This window comes from Chiloscyllium punctatum, chromosome 6 (assembly GCF_047496795.1).
Source record: "Chiloscyllium punctatum isolate Juve2018m chromosome 6, sChiPun1.3, whole genome shotgun sequence".
NCBI classification, from domain to species: domain Eukaryota; kingdom Metazoa; phylum Chordata; class Chondrichthyes; order Orectolobiformes; family Hemiscylliidae; genus Chiloscyllium; species Chiloscyllium punctatum.
The window spans coordinates 34,305,837-34,330,786 of NC_092744.1; the positions used below are offsets into that span (position 1 = coordinate 34,305,837).

The window sequence follows — 24,950 nt, forward strand, 5'->3', positions numbered from 1 at the left end:
TGTTGTGTGCTACATGTGAAAATTGTTTACAAAAATGAACTTCCAAATCCAGGTGCATAACCATATAAAAATTCAGTAGGATGTTACATACTGACACTCATGCCAGTTTGTTTCCCAGGTAAGGGAAGACATTCCTGGTGCATTCTTGTCATTCAGATAGGAAATGGAAGCCTGTACCCAAACACAGTAAGGACTTTGTGCATAAGAATGTCAACTGCTTATTGAGATTAAGATGGACAGTGATTTGCAATTGTATGTACGATTTTAATCTCATTACCGAAGGAAACATTTAGTTTCTGTAGAAGAGTGTGACAAAAGGTTCCCAGGATAATCCCTGGGTGAGAAGGTTGTCCCCTGAATAAATTGGGTCTGTATTTTTTTTAAAAAGAGTTTAAAAGAATGAGAGGTGACCTCATTAAAGAATCCTTCCAGATTAGATGCAGGAAGGATGTTTATCGTCATACAAGTGTCTCAAACTCAAACTGCAGTCTCCGAACAAGGTTAAGCTATAGAGTGCAGAAATGAGAAGGAATTTCTTCAGAGAGTGGTGAATCCTTGGAATTTTCTTCAGGCATTGAGTATTTTTTAAAAAAACTTAAACTCAGATGTTAAATAGACCTTAAAAATATAACTGGATATGGGTGTAGTTTGGGAGAATGATATTGGAAGATATTGAGCTCGCTGAATGAAGAAAAGGATCGAGAGGCTGTATGGCCTGCTTCTAGTTGCTGTATTTTTCAAATTAAGATTCAATTACTTAATCTACCATTGCAACTTCAATGATGCTGATTGGAATGAAAGCTTGATTAAATTTATCTAACCTTGTGTGGACAGTAATTCCTGGGCAATTCCCCATTTGGATAAAAACACATGATCTAGCTAAATGCTGGGACAAAAATGGAGAGAGGATGAGGGGTGATCAAGAATGCCAAAGTTAGAAACAATTGAGGAATAAGGTGAGATACTGCACTGGATAGATTGTAATTTCTGACACTGTTTACAGCTCTTCGTGGCAAAGTCAGAATTTGTGTAGAGAGTGTCGGCTTTAGGACAATTATACACACCTGTGGTTTGCATACCACAACGTTGCACATGATATCGTATGCAAAAAAAAAAGCATTTTGGCTTTTAAATAATTACATTAAACTATGAGCTTGAAATATCTCGGCCGGATATTGGTGAGCTTTACTCATTTGCAGCTGATGTTTGTCTTGTGCAAAATTACACAGAAATATAACACACCAAGAGGTAATTCGGCAGAATTAATCTGTGTTCTACTGTCTGAAACTCCTATTTCAACTTCCTCATATTAGTTTCCCAGTGTAGTTTTCAATTCCCTTTTCTCATGCACTAATTTTTCATTAAAGCTTTGACTTCCTGTGATAAGAGTTCCACATGTTAATTTATGAGTAAAGAAATTTATTTGTATTCCTGCAAGGACCAAATGGCTGCCTTCTGTGTCACAATGGTTCTGGCTCTTCTTACCCTGTTGCATTTATCAGTTTTGATATTTATGACTGATAGTTTTCGATTTTTCCACCAGTAGAACCTTCTCCCCTTTGTCCAACCTATTTAAAGTAGAGAAGTGCAAATTATTGCACTCAAAAGAGAAAGACAGTCAAGACACACAGTCCCTGGATAGTATTGAAATAAATTAAGGACTTTGGAAATTTTACAGGCTCAATAATGTAGAGTAGAAAGTAACATAGCCAGTATTAGGCTGAATCATTTAGCCAAAATATAGTCATAGGAAGTTGTACAGTACCCAGTCAGCCCACACATTAAGTGCTTAGTTCAGTATTGGTTTGTAATGTATAAAGAACTAATAACAGGAAGACCTACTTCATTAAAAAAAACACGCTGTGGATTTTAGACTAGACCCTGAGCTAGACTGATTTAGACAATTAAATGCTTCATTCGGTGACTGTACCATGTATAAATTAAGGTGAACCAAATACCTTTCACAAATTACTTTGTGAAATGGTCTGTATTAACTATCCATATTTCTCCTAGTAGAGACTAGTTCTGTGCAGGCATGGAACTGCTTTATTAAATTGGACCTCAAACCCATAACTTTTCTCATATTAATATAAAGACATCAATTACAGTATATTTGTCCACAATACACTTAGTGTGATCTCACCAACACCCTGAAAAGTAGTATCCACTTTTACATTCCATTTATCCTTACAATAAAGTCCAACTCCTTCATGATCTCCATTTTGATATGGTGGCAAGGCTTGGGTGCTTTGATGATGTCTTGAGTCATGCTGTTGAGGGCTCCTTGCTCTGGGTAAAGTTGCTCATTTTGACAAGAGGGTGAGATGCTAGACAGTCCTCAATGCAGAACACGTGAAAGAAGACAACATATCACTGGCTATGAAGACTGCAGTGGTCATGGTCACTGTGCTTCAACGCATCATCGCAGTCTGACCATGGACCCTTCAAGACCATGTGGACAATGACAGTACTGCACAGGCTTCAATAATGATCCATTTGCCAAGTTCTGTGGAGACAGTGCTGTGAATTTGGGAGTCTTTAATCAAGAATCTGCACAGAAGTTGGGACACCGATGTTGGGTCAGAGGTGTTTAGGCCACAGAATCAGTGACTTAGCAGTACTCTTCAAGATACTCTTTGTACACCTTAAATAGAGAAGGGACGAGAAAAAGTGACCACCATCTTTGTGATCAAAGAAAGTAAACTCATTTATGATTAATCAGCATCTTGGATAAACTACCAAACTCTCCAATTGTACAAATTAAAGGCACAAGACACAACATTTCTAGTTCATCCATAAATGGTGTGCCACCGCCATGAGTTAAATGTGTCAACCCCTTGTTTCAGATGAAGGTATGAAGGAAAAGTTCTATTCTGACCTTGATGAAGTCCTCCCTGCCATCCCAGCTACACCACGTCAGCCTTCAACAAGCTACGACAATTTGTATTTGACAACAAAGATTTTCACAACTTATTAAAAGCAATTGTCATTATCACACACGTACTGCAATGAGACTTGGGTTATGTATGAATGATACGTAATAACACTAGAGAAATTCCATCAGCAATGCCTGTGCCACATTCTCTGGATTCATTCAGAAGATTACTGAACAAGTGCTGATATCTTCCTTTGAGGCCAGCCCTACAAACATTCAGGCAAAACCAACTACAATGACTGGATACTGCTCAAATGGCTGAAACTTATCTCCCCTCTTAAGTCCTTTTCTCCTAAAATTCAAATGGCCAGCATTACAACGAGGATAGAGAAAACTCGACAAAAACACTATGAGATTCTTCTTAAAGCATGGCAACATTGATATTAATGACCGGGAGGAACTTGCTACAGGTCTTTGAAAATGGTAACAACTTGGTCACCAAGCTGCATAATGCCATAGGTCCAAATGTTTTAAATAATATGGCAGAGTTGTTGCACAGAAACAAAAGAAAGGAAGTAAATCTTGTACTCCAGATTCCCCCCACCATGTGGTATATCCTGTCCCATGTATCCAAAGGTCTGTAGGTCAAGAACCAGCCTCTTCCGTCACATGAAGACCCGAGGCAGAAACTTGCTTCCCTGAGTAGATGCCATCCTTCACTCAGGGGATAACCAACAAAGAAGACAGTATTTCACTGGTCTTGCTAATTCATTTCTGTATCTGCATGCTCACCTGTTTGTATTGCATGTACAAGAATACCCAAAGTCTCTGCCTTTTTGTGCAAGGGGAGTAAAGACAACTCTGATAATTAGAGACCAGTTAGCCTTACTTCGGTTGTGGGTAAAGTGTTGGAAGAGATTATAAGAGAGAGGATTTATAATCATCCAGAAAGAAATAAGTTGATTAGGGATGGTCAACACGGTTTCGTGAAGGATAGGTCATGCCTCACAAACCTTATTTAGTTCTTTGAGAAGGTGACAAAACAGGTGGATGAGGGTAAAACTGTTGATGTGGTGTACATGGATTTCAGTAAGGCGTTTGATAAGGTTCCCCATGGTAGGCGACTGCACATCATGCGGAGGCATGGGATTGAGGGCAACTTAGTGGTTTGGATCAGAAATTGGCTAGCTGAAAGAAGACAGAGGGTGGTGATTGATGGGAAATGTTCATCCTGGAGTTCAGTTATGAGAGGTATACCGCAAGGGTGCACTGCTGTTTTCTTATATTTATAAATGACCTGGATGAGGGCATAGTGCCGAAGGATAGTGTAGGTTATGGAGGGACGTAGATAAGCTGCAGAGCTGGTCTGAGAGGTGGCTCCAGGGAAAACAGCCCCAGCCTGTTCAGCCTCTCCCGAGAGCTCAAATCCTCCAACCCTGGCAACATCCTTGTAAATCTTTTCTGAACCCTTTCAAGTTTCACAACATCTTTCCGATAGGAAGGAGACCAGAATTGCACACAATATTCCAACAGTGGCCTAACCAATGTCCTGTACAGCCGCAACATGACCTCCCAACTCCTGCATCAATACTCTGACCAATAAAGGAAAGCATACCAAACGCCTTCTTCACTATCCTATCTACCTGCGACTCCACTTTCAAGGAGCAATGAACCTGCACCTTACCATTAAGTGTATAAGTCCTGCTAAGATTTGCTTTTCCAAAATGCAGCACCTCGCATTTATCTGAATTAAACTCTGTCTGCCACTTCTCAGCCCATTGGCCCATCTGGTCCAGATCCTGTTGTAATCGGAGGTAACCCTCTTCGCTGTCCACTACACCTGCAATTTTGGTGTCATCTGCAAACTTCTAACTGTACTGCTTATGTTTGCATCCAAATCATTTATGTAAATGACAAAAAGTAGAAGACCCAGCACTGATCCTTGTGGCACTCCACTGGTCACAGGCCTCCAGTCTGAAAAACAACCCTCCACCACCACCCTCTGTCTTCTACCTTTGAGCCAGTTCTGTATCCAAGCTCTACTTTCTCTCCAAAGATGCTCCAGACCTGCTGTTTTCCAACCAATTTCTGTTTTTATTTCTTGCTAGCTGCTCTGACCAAACCCTTCAAAATTTGAACACGAAATTCAAATCTCTTAATAATCGCTTTTCCTGTAGAACAATCCCATCTTCAACAACATGCAATTGTGAAGTTCCTCATAACTATATCTCGAACCATTCATATGAGTCATTTCCTTTTGTCATGCCGTCACCAACCTTTTAAAGTGTTATGTCCAGAAATGGACATAATATTCCAGTTGAGGAGAGATTAATATTTTATAGAGGTTGACCATAACTTCCTTGTGTCTGTTTTTATGAAGCCCAGATTCGATATAGTTTGTTAAGAACTTTCTCAAACTGTCCGACCACCTCCACTGCTTGTGTACACATACATCTCGGTCCCTCTGGTCCTATACCCCTTTTAGAATTGTATTATATCTCACCTAGTTAAAAATCACACAACACTAGGTTATAGTCCAACAGGTTTATTTGGAAGCACTAGCTTTCAGAGCACTGCTCCTTCATCAGGTGGTTGTGGAGTATAAGATCATAAGACACAGAATTTATAACAAAAGTTTACAGTGTGATGTAACTGAAATTATATATTGAAAAGACCTGGATTGTTTGTTAAGTCTCTCATCGATTAGAATGAACATGTTGGTTTCAGTTCTTTCATATGTAAATCGCAGAACATTTAAGTTACATTCTCAAGTGAACTTTAACAATTGGTGTTATGTTGGCCTAGATAATGCCTTTAAGATGTGAGCTGCCCTGTGTGAGATTGTCTGTGCCACAATAGTCAGACTGATTCTAATCTAAAAAATGGATTTACAGAATCTTACATGGATTCATGCAGTTTTTGAGCAAAGTAAAATGTAATTCTGCAAGTACAAATTCACCCCAAAAACTTATATGTGTATGTGTGCATGTGGATGTCTGTGGGTTGGGGGATGGGGTGGAGTGTGTGTATGTGTACGAGTGTAATGGGGTATAAGTCTGTGAGAGGGTGCAGGTGCATGTGGGAGTGTATGTGTCAGCAAATGAGAGAGGGTCTGCATGGGTGTACGGTCTGTTGAAGACAGTGTGTGTCTGTTGGAGTATCTGTGCATCTGTTGCTGTGTGTGTATAGTATAATGGGGTCACCTGTAGTGTGACATGAACCCAAAGTCCTGGTTGAGGCCATCCCCATGGGTACCAAACTTGGTTATCAGCCCCTGCTCAGCAACCTATTGTTGTTGCCTATTCCGAAGTCCACCTTGGAGGACGGTCACCCGAAGGTCTGAGGACGAATGTCCTGGACCCTTGAAGAGTTCTCTGACTGGGAGGGAACAATCCGGTCTGTTAATTGTTGCGTGGTGTTCATTCATCCGTTGCTGTAGCCTCTGCTTGATCTCGCCAATGTACCATGCCTCAGGGCATCCTTGCCTGCAGCGTGAGATAGACAACTTTGGCTGATTCACATGAGCACCTGCCACATACATGGTGGGAGGTGTCCCCACATGTATTGGTGGTATCTATGTCGACACTCTGACATGTCTTGCAGTGTCCACCAAGACAAGGTTGTCCGGTGTTGTCCTGAAAGCCAGGCAGTGTGCTACGAATGATGATCTATTTGAGGTTTGGTGGTTGTTCAAAAGCGAGAAGTGGAGGTGTGACATTCACACACTCCTACAGACCCACAGACCCAGACACCCACGCATACCCTATCTCATGCTCACACGTACCACTCACACGTGTATCCTCTCACAGACTTCTACCCCCTTACGCTCACATTCACACACATACACACACTGTCTCTCAGACACTCATAACCCCTGATCCATACACACCCACATGCACACATACACATACAAGTTTGTGGGATGAATTTGTACTTGCAGAATTACATTTTACTTTGCTCAAAAACTACATGAATCCATGTAAGATTTTGCAAATCCATTTTTTTACATTAGAATCAGTCTGACCGTTGTTGCACAGACGGTCTCACACAGGGCAGCTCACATCTTAAATGTATTATATGGGCCGACACAACACCAATTGTTCAAGTTCACTTGAAAATGTAACGTTTAAATGCTCTACTGTTTACATATGAAAGAACTGAAATCAACATGTTCATTCTAAAAGATGAGAGACTTAACAAACAATCCAGGTCTTTTTCAATACATAATTTCAGTTATATCACACTGAAAACTTTTGTTATAAATTCTGTGCCTTACGATCTCATACTCCACAACCACCTGATGAAGGAGCGTCGCTCCGAAAGCTAGTGCTTCCAATTAAACCTGTTGGACTATAACCTGATGTTGTGTGATTTTTAACTTCATACACCCCAGTCCAACGCCGGTATCTGCAATTTATATCTTACCTCTTCTCGTTCCTCCGACCAAAATGAATACTTTACATGAATCAGGAAAGCTGTAGTTTTTAAAATAAAACTAAAAAGGTCTCTTCATCAAGTTGAAGACGCCCCCTTCAACCGCCAAAGCGAAAGGTCAAATTTGATGTTCGGCGCGCACGCGCGGTTTGACCGGCCGCTGGCACCTGCGCAGTGTGGACCAAAGACTTGTAATGGCGGCCACGACGATGTTGATGTCGGAGTGTCAGCTCGGGATCGCAGGCGGTGGTGTCGGATTGAACGGATTTAGCGGTGCAGGGGGAGGAGGGAGTGTTAATAACGGTTCTGGATCGGCGCAACCGCCTTGGAACAGAAGTCTAGAGAGAGCGCTGGAGGAAGCTGCTGCGACGGGAGTGTTGAGCTTAAGCGGGAGGAAACTGAAGGAGTTCCCCAGGAGCGCGGCGAACCAGGACTTGACGGACACCACGCAGGCGGGTGAGATACAGCGCGCACTCACATATACGCGGCTTTGCTGCGGCGATGGCAGCTTCGGTCCAACGGGAATTTTTCGGGACGTTGTGAACAATGTGATTTAAACAAGGAGGCGCGTGCACTCGCAGAGCTGTCGCGAGTTTGTTGGAGCCTGGGACACGCGCACGGGGAGGGACCTGGGCGTGCGACACCAAGGGTCGCCCGCCAATGGTTCTCTGACTCCCTTCTTGGTCACTAATCAATGATGCAGTAACTTGTTATCGTGGCTCATGCGTGAGTAAATTGACATTAAGTTACGACAAAATATAACTTTCACAACGTCAGATGGATAATTCCAGATTGATTCAATCTATTATCATTTATGCTGGATTAATTGTTGTGTCGCACCATAAAGAGTAAAACACTGATGGCATTTGAAAAAGCACGGAAGAGGCAACAATCAGTGCTTTCTTTCAATTGGTTAAAATGTTGCATTAACCGCTGTTCGTGTAATTTTAGACACTTGTTTCGACTGATACGGTTTCTGTATATGAACCACATATTCTGTGTTCCTCCCTTGAATGATTTTTCCAAGACTTCCGATTGTGTACTCAGACCAAGTTGAAAATTCTCTTCAATCGGCAATGGTTAATGCAATTCATCCCATCGAGCCGATCCTGCCAATGAATCCAGTCTTTCCTCAGGATTTTAGACAGCTATCAGGAGTATTGATGGTTAGAATAATACTATGATATTAACCAGTAATAACATATCAGAGTAAGAAAGTCACACAACACCAGGGTATAGTCCAACAGGTTTATTTGGAGGCACTAGAGTCATAGAGATGTACAGCATGGAAACAGACCCTATGGTCCAGCTTGTCCATGCTGACCAGATATCCCAATCCAGTCTAGTCCCTCCTGCCAGCACCTGGCCCATATCCCTCCAAACCCTTCCTATTTGTATACCCATCCAAATGCCTTTTAAATGTTGCAATTGTACTAGCCTCCATCGCTTCCTCTGGTAGCTCATTCCATACATAGACCACCCTCTGCATGAAAAAGTTGCCCCTTAGATCTCTTTTATATCTTTCCCCTCTCACCCTAAATCTATGCCCTCTAGTTCTGGATTCTCCCACCCCAGGGAAATGACTTTGTCTATTTATTCTATCCATGCCCTTCATGATTGAGCTTCTGATGCTCCAGGGGAAACCACCCAGCCTATTTAACCTCTCCGTATAGCTCAAATCCTCCAACCCTGGCAATATCCTTGTAAATCTTTTCTGAACCCTTTCAAGTTTCACCACATCTTTCTGAGAGGAAGGAGACCAGAACTGCAATATTCCAACAGTGGCCTAACCAATGTCCTGTACAGCCGCAACATGACCTCCCAATTCCTGCACTCAATACTGTGACCAATAAAAGAAGGAATACCAAATGCCTTCACTATCCTATCGACCTGTGACTCCACTTTCAAGGAGCAATGAACTTGCACTCCACTGTCTCTTTGTTCAGCAACACTCCCTCGGACCTTACCGTTAAGTATATAAGTCCTGGTAAGATTTGCCTTCCCAAAATGCAGCACCTCATATTTATCTAAATTAAATTCCATCTGCCACTCCTCAGTCCATTGGCCCATTTGATCAAGGTCCCATTGTAATCTGAGGTACCTTCTTCACTGTCCACTGCACCTCCAATTTTGGTGTCATCTGCAAACTTACTTTACCTCTTACGCACACATCCAAATCATTTTTATATAAACGATGAAGAGACAAGTTTGTGGGGTGAATTTGTGCTTGCAGAATGACATTTTTTAGTTTGTTCAAAAACTGCATAAATCCACGTTAAATTCTGTAAACTCACTTTAGAAATACAATCAATATGAACTGACATTGGGACACAGACAGACTTTTTAACTTCACACTTTCAATACATTATCTGAGCTGAGATGGCACCTCTTGTTAAAAGCTATCTTGAGAACGTAACTTTAAAAAAGCAATGGGTTTTACATATGGAGGAACCAAAACAAACATGATCATTCTAAAAGGTGAAAGACTTGAGCTAAATTTGTTTAATATTACATTCAATGACAAAGCAATCCTGCTGCTGTAAATTCTGTCTCATCATTCTGCTCCACAACTACCTGATGAAGAAGCAGCACTTCAAAAGCTAGTGCCTTCAAATAAATCTGTTGGACTTTAACCTGGTGTGTGATTTTTAAATTTGTCCATCCAGTCCAACATCTGTACCTCCAAATCACATTACAGTTAAGTCAAATTTGGTTTATTAAACGGCATCTTCACATTTTTAGGCTTGTTAAGCATGCCGTGATTCTCCCATTGTTTTCTGGTGGCTTTCATGAAATTGGCAAATACCAAATAGGTTAAAAAAAGCAAACTTTTATTAGCTATATTTCATAAGACAGAGACTGCTCAGCCAGAGTAGGACAAATAAGTTATTGGATAAATTGTCAGAAGCTCATTGAACAATGTTGAAAACAATATAGAGTCATGGAGATGTACAGCATGGAAACAGACCCTTCAGTCCAACTTGTCCATGCCGACCAGATATCCCAACCCAATCTAGTCCCACCTGCCAGCACTCGGCCCATATCCCTCCAAACCCTTCCTATTCATATACCCATCCAAATGCCTCTTAAATGTTGCAATTGTACCAGCCTCCACCACTTCCTCTGGCAGCTCATTCCATACACATACCACCCTCTGTTTTAAAAAGTTGCCTCGTAGGTTTCTTTTATATCTTTCCCCTCTCACCCTAAACCTATGTCCTCTAGTTCTGGACTTTCCAACCCCAGGCAAAAGACTTTGTAGCTGAGAGAGAGCAGTCTACTTTTTTAGAAAAAAGCCACAGACAACAAAAGAGAAAAACTCCAAGGTAAAGCACACAAATGCAAAAGAAAAAGGACATCTGGGTGACTAAGAGAAACGTAAAGAACAGCGGAAGGTAATAAAGCAGCCAGTAAGAACTACAAAAGAGAAATATGAAAAAATAACTTCATGAAATATCACTTTCGCTGTAAATACTGCTAGAATAATGTTAGAAAAAGATTAAGAGCATTGCAGATGAGCTGAAAATATATGATCAATTATTTCAAAAGGTAATTGGCAATGGAATTGACAGATTTAGTGGCATGTACCTGCAACCCAGCAGTTCAGAGGCTGAGATGATTGGATCATTGAGACGGAGTTCTGACTTGGGGAATCCCTTGTGTCGTGGTAGTGCCCCTACCCTTGTACCAGGATGCCTAAGTTCAAGTCTCACCTGCACCAGAGGTGTGTAATAACATCGCTGAGCAGGTTGATTAGAAAAAATAAGTTGCTCAGTAGAGAGCTTGCATTGATACAGTGAGTTAAATGGTTTGCTTCTGTGTAGTTATGATTCTATTTCTAAATTAAAGCAAAGAAATGGGGGACATGTTGCATACTTAATTGACATCATTATTATAGAAGAGGAAGAGAGGGATGACATCCCAGTAATTCCAACAAAATTAATAATAAATCAGTGAGTCACCAAGTTAATGTAAGAAAAGTAAGAAATGATATCCCCCAGTGCCAGGTGATTTCCACTTCAGGATTTTAGAGAAATCTGTTATGAACATCATAGATGCTGAAACTATGAATACCGAAAATTCTCTTGATTCAGAGCCCATTCCATGTATTGGGAAATTGCAGAGTCACTCTCCTATGTAGATGAAACAAGAGGGAGAAAACCATGAATTTATAGACAAGACCCTGATTGACCCAAGATAGGGATTAGGTGATTAATGAAGCTGAATAAGAATAGAGTGAATTTTCAGCAGGGAGTGACACCTTGCATTGCACTGTGAGCCGGGTCAAAATGTTCTGAAGAGGTGATTGATTTTTGGCTTTAAACAAGGATATATGAAGTTGTCAAGCTATCTGATCACTGCTGACATTGGATATTATTTCAAGAATGCTGTACACCTAGCACTTGTCCATTTAAGTGTAGTCATGAACCCAGTGAAGTTCATCACTTGAAGAGATGCACGTGGCTGAAACTGCAGGTAGAATAAGAAAATCTATTGTGATAATAAGTGGCTATTTGGAATATTATACCCTTTGGCTTGAAAGAACTATTGGCTTAATCCTGCTCCATTTCTATTATAAAGTCACAATAAGCCCTTCTGCTCAATTTGTATATGATGACCAGGTTTCCTAAACTGAACTAGTCCCATTTGCCTGCATCCAGCCCATATTTCTCTAACTCTTTCATACTTATGTACCTATCCAAATATTCTCCTGCCTTGTACTTGAAGGACAGTTAGCCCAATTACGCTCAGCACTTAACTGAACATTAGCTGAGGAACAGGGAGAGTTTAGAAGAGCTACATCCAGAACTTGTGATTACCATTGGAACCAGTTACCTTTCATGTTTTTTTTACATCAGATGTCTGTGTCTTCTTGGTCTTGGATGTCTCCATCATAGTCTGTTGTCTCAATCTCAATGCAGTGGAAGGGAGGTGAGCCCATGTCATTCCCATGATGGCGTAGGCCCTGGGAGCACACCTTAAGGGCAGCAGCAGACAGCATAGACATTTACACAAACTAAGAGTAGTGAAACCTTTGTGTGTTTTGGTATGATTGCTTTCATATTATTCTCCCCTTCCTTTTGAACATTTAGTGAAAAGGAGTGTTCTTTAAGATTAAATATTACTTCTTAATTTTTTTTAAACTTTGGCATTGTTATTGATTTGTGTCTAGTGATTGAGTATGGGTGAACAAGGTTTCGTTAAGGGTACGAGATGTCAATGTAGGGCCAGAAAATGGATGAGATGGCAGGGGGCAAAATTTGATTGCAGATGGGTAGGTTGGTTGGCAGGCTAACAAGATAGGCCCATTTGCATTGTGGTTGTTAAAGGTGGGTTGGACAGGGAAGAACAAATTAGAGACTGAGGCTGAATTGAGTGGGGCAGGGGTGAAATGGATATCTGTGAAGTGGGGTGTTGGGGAGAAATTAGTGGTGATGGTTGTGGGGAAGGGGTCTCGCTGTTTAGAAGTTAGCCAGAAGCGAGCATTGGTTTTAATTGCTCTTGGGAACAAACTAAGAAAGTCAGATCCATCAAATTCTCAGGTTTTTCAGAGGGTTTCAGACGCTTGGTAATTGCCTGTCAGCAGTTGCAACTTCTGAAATAATTACTGCAGGGTGAGTTTTATTGGAATTTCCACAGGGGCCAGACATGTAACTCCTGTCTACATTGTTGTAATGATTATCTTTCTGTTGGAAGATCTTGGTCCTCATTTCATGTAGAAGATTACTTGTCACACCATTGACTCAAATAGGACTTAATTTGTGAAATAGAGTTGTATTCTGAGCTTCAGTTTAATATAACTACAGAAGACTTAGTGTCATAGAGCTGTACAGCATGGAAACAGACTCTTTGGTACAACTCGTCCGTGCCGATCAGATGTTACAAATAAATCTAGTCCCATTTGCCTGCATTTGGCCCATGCCTCTCTCAACCCTTACAATTCAGATACCCATCCAGATGCCTTTTAATTGTTGTAAATTGTACCAGCCTCCTCCACTTCCTGTGGCAGCTCATTGCATACATGGGCCACCTTCTGTGTGAAAAAGTTGCCCATTAGGTCCCTTTTAAATCTTTCCCCTCTCACCCTAAGTTTTGGACTCCCCAATCCGGGGGAAACTATTTTGTCTATTTGCCCTACCCATGCCCCTCATGATTTTATAAACCTCTATAAGGCAACCCCAAAGTCTCCGATGCTCCAGAGGAAAATAGGTCCAGCCTGTTCAGCCTCTTCCTATAGCTCAAACTCTCCAACCCTGGCAGCATCCATGTAAATCTTTTCTGAACCCTTTTGAAGTTTTTGCAACATCCTTGCAATAGCAGGGAGACCAGATTTGCACACAGTATCCCAAAAGTGGTCTAACCAATGTCCTATACAACTGCAACATGACCTCCCAAGTCCTATACTCAATGCACTGATGAATAAAGGCAAGAATACCAAATGCTGCCTTCATTACCCTGTTGACCTGGGACTACACTTGCAAGGAATTATGAACCTGCACTAGAAGGTCTCTCTGCTCAGTAACATTGCCCACGCCCTTCCCATTAAGTTTGAGTTCTGCCTTGATTTGCCTTTCCAAAATGCAGCACCTCACATTTATCTAAATTAAACTCCATCTGCCACTCCTCAGCCCATTGACCCATCTGATCAAGATCCTGTAGTAATCTGAGGTAACCTTCTTCGCTGTCCACTACACCTCCAGTTTGGTGTAATCTGCAAATTTCCTAACCATACCTCCTCTGGTCACGTCCAAAATCATTTATATAAATCGCAACTTCTTGTAAACTTGGCTTCAAGAGCACCATGGAGTGAAAAATGCACTACCAGTTTACATTAAATGATTCACACTTTTTCACTTGAGAAATTGGTAGACTGGTTAGCAAGATTAGATCACATGGAATCCAGGGACAGCTAGCCAATTAGGTACAAAATTGGTTTGATGGTAGAAGATAGGGTGGTGGTAGAGGGTTGTTCAGACTGGAGGCCTGAAACCAGCAGTGTTCTGCAACAATTGGTGCTAGATCTATAATTGTTTGTCACTTATAAGACCATAAGACATAGGAGTGGAAGTAAGGCCATTCGGCCCATCGAGTCCACTCCGCCATTCAATCATATCTAAATGGTTTGGATGAGAAGGTCGGAGGCATGATTAGTAAGTTTGTCCATGACACCAAAATTGGTGGTGTAGTGGACAGAGTCGAGAAGATTAGATTAGATTAGATTAGATTACTTACAGTGTGGAAACAGGCCCTTCGGCCCAACAAGTCCACACCGCCCCGCCAAAGCGTAACCCACCCATACCCTGACATCTACATCTACCCCTTACCTAACACTACAGGCAATTTAGCATGGCCAATTCACCTGACCTGCACATCTTTGGACTGTGGGAGGAAACCGGAGCACCCGGAGGAAACCCACGCAGACACAGGGGGAACGTGCAAACTCCACACAGTCAGTCGCCTGAGGCGGGAATTGAACCCGGATCTCTGGCGCTGAGAGGCAGCAGTGCTAACCACTGTGCCACCGTGCCGCCCAAGGGTGGCACTGGAAAAGCACAGCAGGTCAGGCAGCGTCTGAGGAGCAGGACATGTTTTGGACATAAGCCCTTCTTCAGGTATGTGAAGGGAGAAAAGGGCTGAGAGATGAAAAGGGGGTGGAGTGAGGCTTGTGGGGAAGATAGGTGGTAACACAATAGAATGATGTTGATGGGGGTAATTGTGAGAGGTCAGTGGGAAGGGTGGAGAAGGTAGGTGGGAAGGAAGGTGGACAGATAAGACAGGTTAAGAGGGTGATGTAGAGTTGGAGGGTTGGATCTGGATGAGGTGGCGGGGAAGGAGATATTTGGAAACGAGTGAAATCAATGTTGATGCCATGTGGTTGAAGGGTCCTAAGGCAGAAAATGAGGCGTTCTTTTTCCTGTTGGCAGATGGCTTTGATTTGGCGGTGGAGGCTCAGAGCTTGCATGTCCTTGAGGAAATGGGAGGGGGAGTTGGAGAGGTCGGCCACAGGGCGGTGAGGTTGTTTAGCGCGCGTGTCCCAGACAAAGAAGGTTGTCTTAAGAGTATATGGGGTCTTGATCAGCTGGGCTGAGGAATGGCAGAAGGAGTTTAGTTCAGATAAATGTCAGGTGTTACATTTTGATAAGACAACCAGGGCAAGATTTACACAGTTCATGGTAGGGCTTTGGACTAAGGAGTCCAGGTACGTAGTTCCTTGAAAGTGGCGATACAAGTAGACAGGGTGGTTTTTGGATTAGTAGTGCTGGAAGAGCACAGCAGTTCAGGCAGCATCCAAGGAGCAGCAAAATCAACGTTTCGGGCAGAAGCCCTTCATCAGGAATAAAGGCAGAGAGCCTGAAGCGTGGAGAGATAAGCTAGAGGAGGGTGGGGGTGGGGAGAAAGTAGCATGGAGAACAATAGGTGAATGGGGAGGGGATGAAGGTGATAGGTCAAGGAGGAGAGGGTGGAGTGGATAGGTGGAAAAGAAGATAGGCAGGTAGGACAAGTCCGGACAAGTTATGGGGACAGTTACTGAGCTGGAAGTTTAGAACTAGGGTGAGGTGGGGGAAGGGGAAATGAGGAAACTGTTGAAATCCACATTGATGCCCTGGGGTTGAAGTGTTCCGATGCGGAAGATGAGACATTCTTCCTCCAGGCGTCTGGTGGTGAGGGAGCGGCGGTGAAGGAGGCCCAGGACCTCCATGTCCTCGGCTGAGTGGGAGGGGGAGTTGAAATGTTGGGCCACGGGGCGGTGTGGTTGATTGGTGCGGGAGTCCCGGAGATGTTCCCTAAAGCGCTCTGCTCGGAGGCGTCCAGTCTCCCCAATGTAGAGGAGACCGCATCAGGAGCAACGGATGCAATAAATGAAATTAGTGGATACTCCACCCCCATTCCCCCCAGCACCACACCCACTCCAGTTACTGGCTTCACCCCCACTCCCAGCTCCACACCCACACAAGATCCCAGCTCCCATCCCTCCAGACCTTCTCCTCACTGAGGACGAACGATCAATCCTCAGCAAAGGACTCGCCTTCATCCCCCTCCGTCCATGCATCAGTGAATTTAATACACGCCGTGACGTCGAACACTTCTTCCGCAGCCTCCGCTTCCGAGCTTACTTTCACAATCAGGACTCCTGCCCACCTTCTGAGGACCCCTTCGCCCACCTCCAACATACCGCATCCACCTGGACACCCCACGCTGGCCTATTACCCACCCTCGACCTCTTCATTTCCAACTGCCACCGGGACATTAACCGCCTCAACCTGTCTACCCCCCTCCCCAACTCCAACCTCTCACTAGCACAACGCACAACCCTCCAATCCCTCTGCTCCAATTCCAACCTCACCATCAAGTCAGCAGATAAAGGGGGCGCAGTGGTAGTCTGGCGCACTGACCTCTGCACCGCTGAAGCCAAACGCCAACTCGTGGACACCTCTTCCTACTGCCCCCTCAACCATGACTCCACCCCCCCATCACCAAACCATCATCTCCCAGACCATACAGAACCTCATCACCTCAGGAGATCTCCCACCCACAGCTTCCACCCTCATTGTCCGCAAACCCCGCACTGCCCGGTTCTACCTCCTCCTCAAGATCCACAAGCCTGACCCCCTGGCCGACCCATTGTCTCAGCATGCTCCTGCCACACTGAACTCACTTCTACCTACCTCAACACTGTCCTATCCCCACTAGTCGAGGAAGTCCCCACATACCTTCGAATCACCACGCACGCCCTCCACCTCCTCCAAGACTTCCGTTTCCCCAGCCCCCAACGCCTCATTTTCACCATGGATATCCAATCCCTCTACACCTCCATCCGCCATGACCAGGGCCTCCAAGCCCTCCGTTTTTTCCTCTCCAGACATCCTTCACAGAACCCTTCCACCGACACACTCATTCGTTTGGCCGAACTGGTCCTCACCCTTAACAATTTCTCCTTCGAATCCTCCAACTTCCTCCAGACCAAAGGGGTAACCATGGGCACACGTATGGGCTCCAGCGATGCCTGTCTCTTTGTTGGCTACGTAGAACAGTCGATCTTCCGTAATTACACCGGCACCACTCCCCACCTCTTCCTCCGCTACATTGATGACTACATTGGCACCACCTCTCGCTCCTGCGAGGAGGTTGAGCAATTCATCAACTTCACCAATACATTCCACCCTGACCTTAAATTTACCTGGACCATCTCTGACACCTCCCTCCCCTTCCTGGACCTCTCCATCTCCATTAATGACGACCGACTTGACACCGACATTTTTTACAAACCCACCGACTCCCACAGCTACCTGGATTACACCTCTTCCCACCCTACCTCTTGCAAAAATGCCATCCCGTATTCCCAATTCCTCCGCCTCCACTGTATCTGCTCCCAGGAGGACCAGTTCCACCACAGAACACACCAGATGGCTTCCTTCTTTTTCCCTTCCCACGTGGTTAAAGATGCCCTCCAATACATCTCGTCCACATCCCGCACCTCTGCCCTCAGACCCCACCCTCCAACCGTATCAAGGACAGAACGCCCCTGGTGCTCACCTTCCACCCTACCAACCTTCGCATAAACCAAATCATCCGCTGACATTTCCGCCACCTCCAAAAAGACTCCACCACCAAGGACATATTTCCCTGCCCACCCCTTTCCGCCTTCTGCAAAGATTGTTTCCTCCGTGACTACCTGGTCAGGTCCACGCCCCCCTACAACCCACCCTCCCATCCTGGCACCTTCCCCTGCCACTGCAGGAACTGCAAAACCTGCACCCACACCTCCTCCCTCACCTCAATCCAAGGCCCTAAAGGAGCATTCCACATCCATCAAAGTTTTACCTGCACATCCACTAATATCATTTATTGCATCTGTTGCTCCCGATGCGGTCTCCTCTACGTTGGGGAGACTGGACACATCCCAGCAGAGCACTTTAGGAAACATCTCTGGGACACCCACATCAATCAACCACACTGCCCCGTGGCCCAACATTTCAACTCTCCCTCCCACTCTGCCGAGGGCATGGAGGTCCTGGGCCTCCTTCACCGCCGCTCCCTCACCACCAGACATCTGGAGGAAGAACGCCTCATCTTCCGCCTCGGAACATTTCAACCCCAGGGCATCAATGTGGACTTCAACAGTTTCCTCATTTCCCCTTCCCCCACCTCACCCCAGTTCCAAACTTCCAGCTCAGCACTGTCCCCATGACTTGTCCTACCTGCCTATCTTCTTTTCCACCTATCCACTCCACCCTCTCCTCCTTGACCTATCACCTTCATCTCCTCCCCCACTCACCTATTGTACTCCATGCTACTTTCTCCCCACCCCCACCCTCCTCTAGCTTATCTCTCCACGCTTCAGGCTCTCTGCCTTTATTCCTGATGAAGGGCTTTTGCCCGAAACATCGATTTTGCTGCTCCTTGGATGCTGCCTGAACTGCTGTGCTGTTCCAGCACCACTAATCCAAAATCTGGTTTCCAGCATCTGCAGTCATTGTTTTTACCAAGACAGGGTGGTGCAGTACGTGTTTGGCACAATTGCCTCCTTTGGACAGAGCATTGAGTACAGGAGTTGAGGCATCATGTTATGTCGAAAACCTTGGTAAGGGGAGGCCACATTTGGAGTACTGCATTTTGGTCACCCTGTTTTAGGGAAGGTGTTATTAAGCTTGAAAGGATAAAAGCAAAAAATAGAAAGGAAGCAGAAAAAAGGATATTACTGAGACTGGAAGGTTTGAGTTTAAGGAGAGGCTGGATAAGCTGGGTCTTCTTTCCATGGAGCGTAGGAGGCTGAGGGATGATCTTACAAAGGTTTATAAAATCATAGGGGAGGAGCATTGAAAAGGTGAGTTGCCAAGGTCTTTTTCTCAGGGAAAAGCTAGCAGGCACAGGTTTAAGATGAAAGGGGCCCGCAGGACAACTTTTTTCTAACACAGTGGTGCTAATGTGGAATGAGCTACCAGAGGAAATGGTAGAGGCAGATACAATTAGAACATTGAAAAGACATTTGGACAGGTATGTGGATAGGTAAGGTTTAGAGGGGTATGGGCCAAATGCAGACAAATAGGACAAGTTCAATTTCGGAAACCTGGTTGGCATGGACGAGTTGGGCCAAAGGACCTGTTTTCATGATGTATGACTCTCTGACTCGGTGAATTAAAATGCATATCGGAATTCTCATATTATTCCAAAAATCTTTACTTTTAATTCTCTGACAAAGTTATTCATCCTGCAAATATTAAGTGTATGCTGTAATTGCCCTATTTCAGAAGTTGGTCCAAAATGGTTCATTAAGTTTTGTTTTTTTTCTTTTAAGGAGTAATGTATTACTTTTTAAAGTGCCTTTGTATACGTTTTCTTTTTTTTAAAAGCCTGAAGTTTAAATGTAAACTCAGCTCTTCCCTATCGTTTTCTTCTGGAGTTGCCTGGTTGTTGGAATTTTCAATTTGGGAGTTAAAAGGGATCAAGAATTCTCAGTTGAAAACTGCTTTGTTTCTTCACAATTCTTTCCCAGGAAGTAGGAAAACAGGTGTATCCACATAGGACCTGATTACTTCAGGGTTTTCTTGAGCTATTCCTGACTTGTATTTCTACATCTTTGTATGCCATTTTGACTTTCCATCTGTTTCTGTATAAAGAATGATTGTATTGTATGTCGAATTCCACATTACATGGAGTCATAGCGATGAGTGTATATGCTTTAGCCAGATGAGAGTATTGTATTAAAATACCTTTGCTGCTGTGTTTTTGATGCAGAGTGTTCACAAAAAGAAGAGTGCATTTTGAGCTTGATCTTTTGTTAAGAGTTTAGAGAATGTTAGAACTTGAGGCTGAGCTGTTTCAGATCTGTTAGTTATTGTTAAGACTTCATTGGACCCCTTCATACAGGCCCTGGAGGGAGAGAGAATGATCGCTAATGTGCATAGAGACATAATTTCTCGGTCTTCTCTCTCGAACAGCAATTTCTTAATGAATTATATAGTCATTTTACAGGGAGAAGCATCCAGATAAGGCAACATACATATTGATTGGGTGACCGTTACAATCAGCGAGTGTCAATAGTAAAGATTAAGCCATCTGTTGTTATACAATGAATAACTGGCTTCAAATAATGAATACTATTTACCTTGTTAACTGACTTTACATAATGAATGCTTCTAATATTGTTAAATGGCTCTACATGATGAATGCATTTCCCCCTTGTTAACCCATTACCCTTGCCTCCAGCACCCTATTGTTAACTGCAAGTTCTTATCTGATCTGAGTCTAAACTTAACTCTTGCCCTACCTGGAGCAGGAAAATCGGCATTTCGGGTAAAAGCCCTTCATCATTCATTCCTGATGAAGAGCTTTTGCCCGAAATGTTGACTCTTCTGCTCCTCAGGTGCTGCCTGAACTGCTATGCTTTTCCAGCACCATTCTAATCTTGAATCTGATCCCCAGCATCTGCAGTACTCTTTCTCACCTATTTCCCTACCTGTTTATACCCTATACAGATTCGCATTCCCTTGTTTTATCATTTCATGATAACCACCGAGATGGCACTACCAGCTTTCATAAGACTCTAACAGCCAGTATTTAAGCAAGTTAATTGAGACACAACATGCAGTGATTATAACAACAAAAATTATTAGCCTGTTACAGTAAATAGAACTGGAAGAATCCTCCCATGCGGAAAAAAATGCACCAGTCAAGTTCGTAAATCCACTGTCCTTAGTGACCACTCTACCCTCTCCAAGTCAAGTGGAAACGAGGCAGTTCTCCAAAATCTCCTTCAGTAAAGTCCAACCTGAAAACACAATTCAGTCTGTCCTCCTGCACCACTCTTTGGAGAAATCTCAATCCTTGGGTAAGGGATGTTAAATACTTAACAAAGCTGACGAGACTTCCATCCTCGCAGACATGATTCAGATGGAGGATACCAGAGCACCTGAGCAGAAAAATGAAGGAGGTGAAATTACACTGTCTTTCTGAGCGTTTTGCTTCGACTGAGGTGGGGGTCGGAAACAGGACGACAGAGGTATAAAGATAAGCAGCACGGAAACAGACCCTTTGGTCCAGCTCGTCCATGCTGACCAGATATCCTAACCCAATCTAGTCCCACCAGCCAGCACTTGGCCCATATCCCTTGAAACCCTTCCAATTCATATACCCATCCAGGTGCCTTTTAAATGTTGCAATTATATCAGCCTCCACCACTTCCTCTGGCAGCTCATTCTATACATGCATTACTGTCTGCATGAAAAGGTTGCCCCTGAGGTGCCTTTTATACCTTTTCCTCTCTCACCCTAAACCCATGCCCTCCAGTTCTGGACTCCCTCACCCCAGGGAAAAGACCTGGTCTATTTATCCTATCCATGCCCCTCATGATTTTATAAACCTCTATACGGTCACCCCTCGGTCTCCGATGCTGCAGAGAAGACAGCCCCAGCCTATTCCTGTAGCTCCAACCCTGGTAACATCCTTGTAAATCTTTACTGAATCTTTTCAATTTCACAACATCCTTCTGATAGCAAGGAAACCAGAACTGCACACACAATTCCAAAGTAGCCAAACTAGTATCATAGAGTCATAGAGATGTACAGCATGGAAACAGACCCTTCGGTCCAACCTGTCCATGCCGACCAGCTATCCCAACCCAATCTAGTCCCACCTGCCAGCACCCGGCCGTATCTCTCCAAACCCTTCCTATTCATATACTCATCCAAATGCCTCTTAAATGTTGCAGTTGTACCAGCCTCCACCACTTCCTCTGGCAGCTCACTTGTACAGCTGCAACATGGCCTCCCATCTCCTGTACTCAGTACTCTGACCAATAAAGGAAAGTATACCAAATGCCTTCACTATCCTATCTATTTGCGCCTCTACTTTCAAGGAGCTATGAACCTGCACTCCAAGGTCTCTTTGTTCAGCAACGCTCTCCAGAACCTTAACATTAAGTGTATAAGTCCTGCTCTGATTTGCTTTTCAAAAATGCAACACCTCACATTTATCTAAATTAAGCTTCATCTGCCACTCCTCAGTCCATTGGCCCATCTGATCAAGATCATGGTGTAATTTGAGGTAACCTTCTTCGCTGTCCACTGTACCTCCAATTTTGATGTCATCTGCAAACTTACTAACTGTGCCTCTTATGCTCGCATCCAAATCATTTATGTAAATGACAAAAAAAGAGAACCCAGCACCGATCCTTGTGACACTCCACTGGTCACTAGTATCCAAATGGCTAGTTCTTCCTGTATTCCATGAGATTTAACTTTGCTAATCAGTCTCCCATGAGGAATCTTGTCGAACGCCTTACTGAAGTCCATATAGATCACATCTACTGCTCTGCCCTCATCAATCTTCTTTGTTACTTCTTCAAAAAGCTCAATCAAGTTTGTGAGACATGATTTCCCATGCACAAAGCCATATTGACTATTTCTAATCCGTCCTTGCCTTTCCAAATACATGTACATCCTGTCCCTCGGGATTCCCTCCAACAACCTGCCCACCACCGAGGTCAGGCTCACTGGTCTGTAGTTCCCTGGCTTTTCCTTAACACCTTTCTTAAATCGTGCACCACGTTAGCCAACCTTCAGTCTTCTGTCTCCTCACCTCTGACTATCAATGATACAAATATCTCTGCAAGAGGCCCAGCAATTACTTCTCTCGCTTCCCACAAGTTCTTGGGTACACCTGATCATGTTCTATGGATTTATACACTTTTCTGCATTTCAAGACATCCAGCACCACCACCTCTGCAATGTGGACATTTTTCAAGATGCTACTGTCTATTTCCCCACATTCTAGATCTTCCATGTCCTTCTCCATAGTAAACACTGGTGCAAAATACTCATTTAGTATCTCCCTCATTTCCTGCGGCTCCACACATAAGCTGACCTGCTGATCTTTCGGGCGCCCTATTCTCTCCCTCGTTATCCTTTTGTCCTTAATGAATTTACAAAATCCCTTTGGATTCTCCTTCACCTTACTTGCCAGAGCTGTCTCATGTCCCCTTTTTGCCCTCCCGATTTGCCTTCCTAATAGGAAAATACTGTCTCTGTACCCTCTTTATCTCATTTTTGAAGGCTTCCCATTTTCCTGCTGTCCATTTACCTATTAACACCTGCCCCCAGTCAGCCTTTGAAAGTTCATCCATCAAAATTAGTCGTCCTCCAATTTAGAATTTCAACTTTTAGATCCAGTCTATTCTTTTCCACTACGCAATAAGTTATGCTAGTTTAATATCACCTCACAAAGTAGTCGTGGAAATGATTTAATTCAGGTAAAAGATCTCGAAACCAGATTGAATTTTGAAGTCATATGTATGACCAAAATTGTCAGTTTTTGCTGTCATTACACCTTTGAGTCTGGTAACAACATTTGGAATCGGCTAGAACACCACTAAATACAAAATTCTTAAATGATTTGTATGGGAATGTAGGAAGCACGGTTAGTAAGTTTGCAGATGACACCAAAGTAGGTGGTCAGTGAAGAAGATTATCTCAGAATGCAAAGGGACCTTGATCAATTGGGCCGAGGAGTTGCAGATTGCATTGAATTGAGATAGTGGCCTAACCAATGTCCTGTACAGTCACAACATGACCATCCAATTCCTATATTTGATACATTAACCAATTAAGGCAAAATACCAAGCTCCTCCTTCATTACCTGTCTACCTGGGACTCCACTTTCAAGGGACTATGACCCTGCACTCCAGGGTCTCTTTGTTCAGCAAAAAACTCCGCAGGACCTAACCATTCATTGTATAAATCCTGCACTGATTTGTTTTTCCAAAATGCACCACTTCATGTTTATCTGAATTAAACTGCATCTGCCACTCCTTGGCCCATTGAGCCAAGATCCTGTTATATTCTGAGGTAACATTCTTTGCTGTCCACTACACCTCCAATTTTGGTGTCATCTGCAAACTAACTAATCATACCTCATACATTTTCAGGTTTCCAGTCTGAAAAGCAACCCTCCACTGTAATCCCGTTCCTGCCTCAGTTGAAGTGATACACTGAGACACAAAGGTTTTACTTCCTTCATCTTTATTCTGGGCCATGGAGAGAGGACGATTGCCCATGTGCACAGGGACATGAGTTCTTAATGAATTACATAATTATTTGCAGGGAGGAGCATCCAGATAAAGCAACATACATATTGATTGGGTGACCGTTACAGTTAGTAAGTGTCAATATTAAAGATCAAGTCATCTGCTGTTACACAATGAATGTTCTTAACCTGGTTAACTGGCTTCACATAATGAGTACTTTTTACCTTGTAATCTGACTTTACGTACTGAATGCTTCTTCATCTTGTTAAATGGCTTTACGTAATGAATGCATTTCCACTTTGTTAACCCACTACCCTTGTCTCCAGCACCTCATTGTTTACTGCAAGTTCTTAGGTGATCTGAGTCATGCTAGCTGAACCTTTTGTTTCACAAAAACTCAAAACTTTCCGTTCCTGCTCGTAGCCTGTACACGTTCTCACCACCACCACCTTCTGTCTTCGATCTTTGAGCCAGTTCTGTATACAAATCATTAGTTCTTCCTTTGTTCTGTGTGATCTAACATTGCTAACCAGTCTACCATCAGGAACCTTGTTGAACGCCTTATTGAAGTCCATATAGATCATGCAGGAGAAAGTGGTGGTGGTTGGCAGAATTACA

The 24,950-nt window shown here is 43.5% G+C and overlaps 1 protein-coding gene across 8 annotated transcripts in view; it reads left to right on the top strand.

Annotated features, from left to right (window-relative positions):
• Positions 1-7,503: 7,503 nt before the first annotated feature.
• lrch3 (leucine-rich repeats and calponin homology (CH) domain containing 3) overlaps positions 7,504-24,950 on the top strand; it is a 204,011-nt gene continuing 186,564 nt past the window's right edge. For all 8 annotated transcript variants that reach the window (XM_072572386.1, XM_072572390.1, XM_072572389.1 and 5 more), the window contains exon 1: positions 7,504-7,765. In XM_072572386.1, the coding sequence (XP_072428487.1) occupies positions 7,504-7,765 (262 nt within the window). The remainder of the gene's footprint in view (positions 7,766-24,950) is intronic.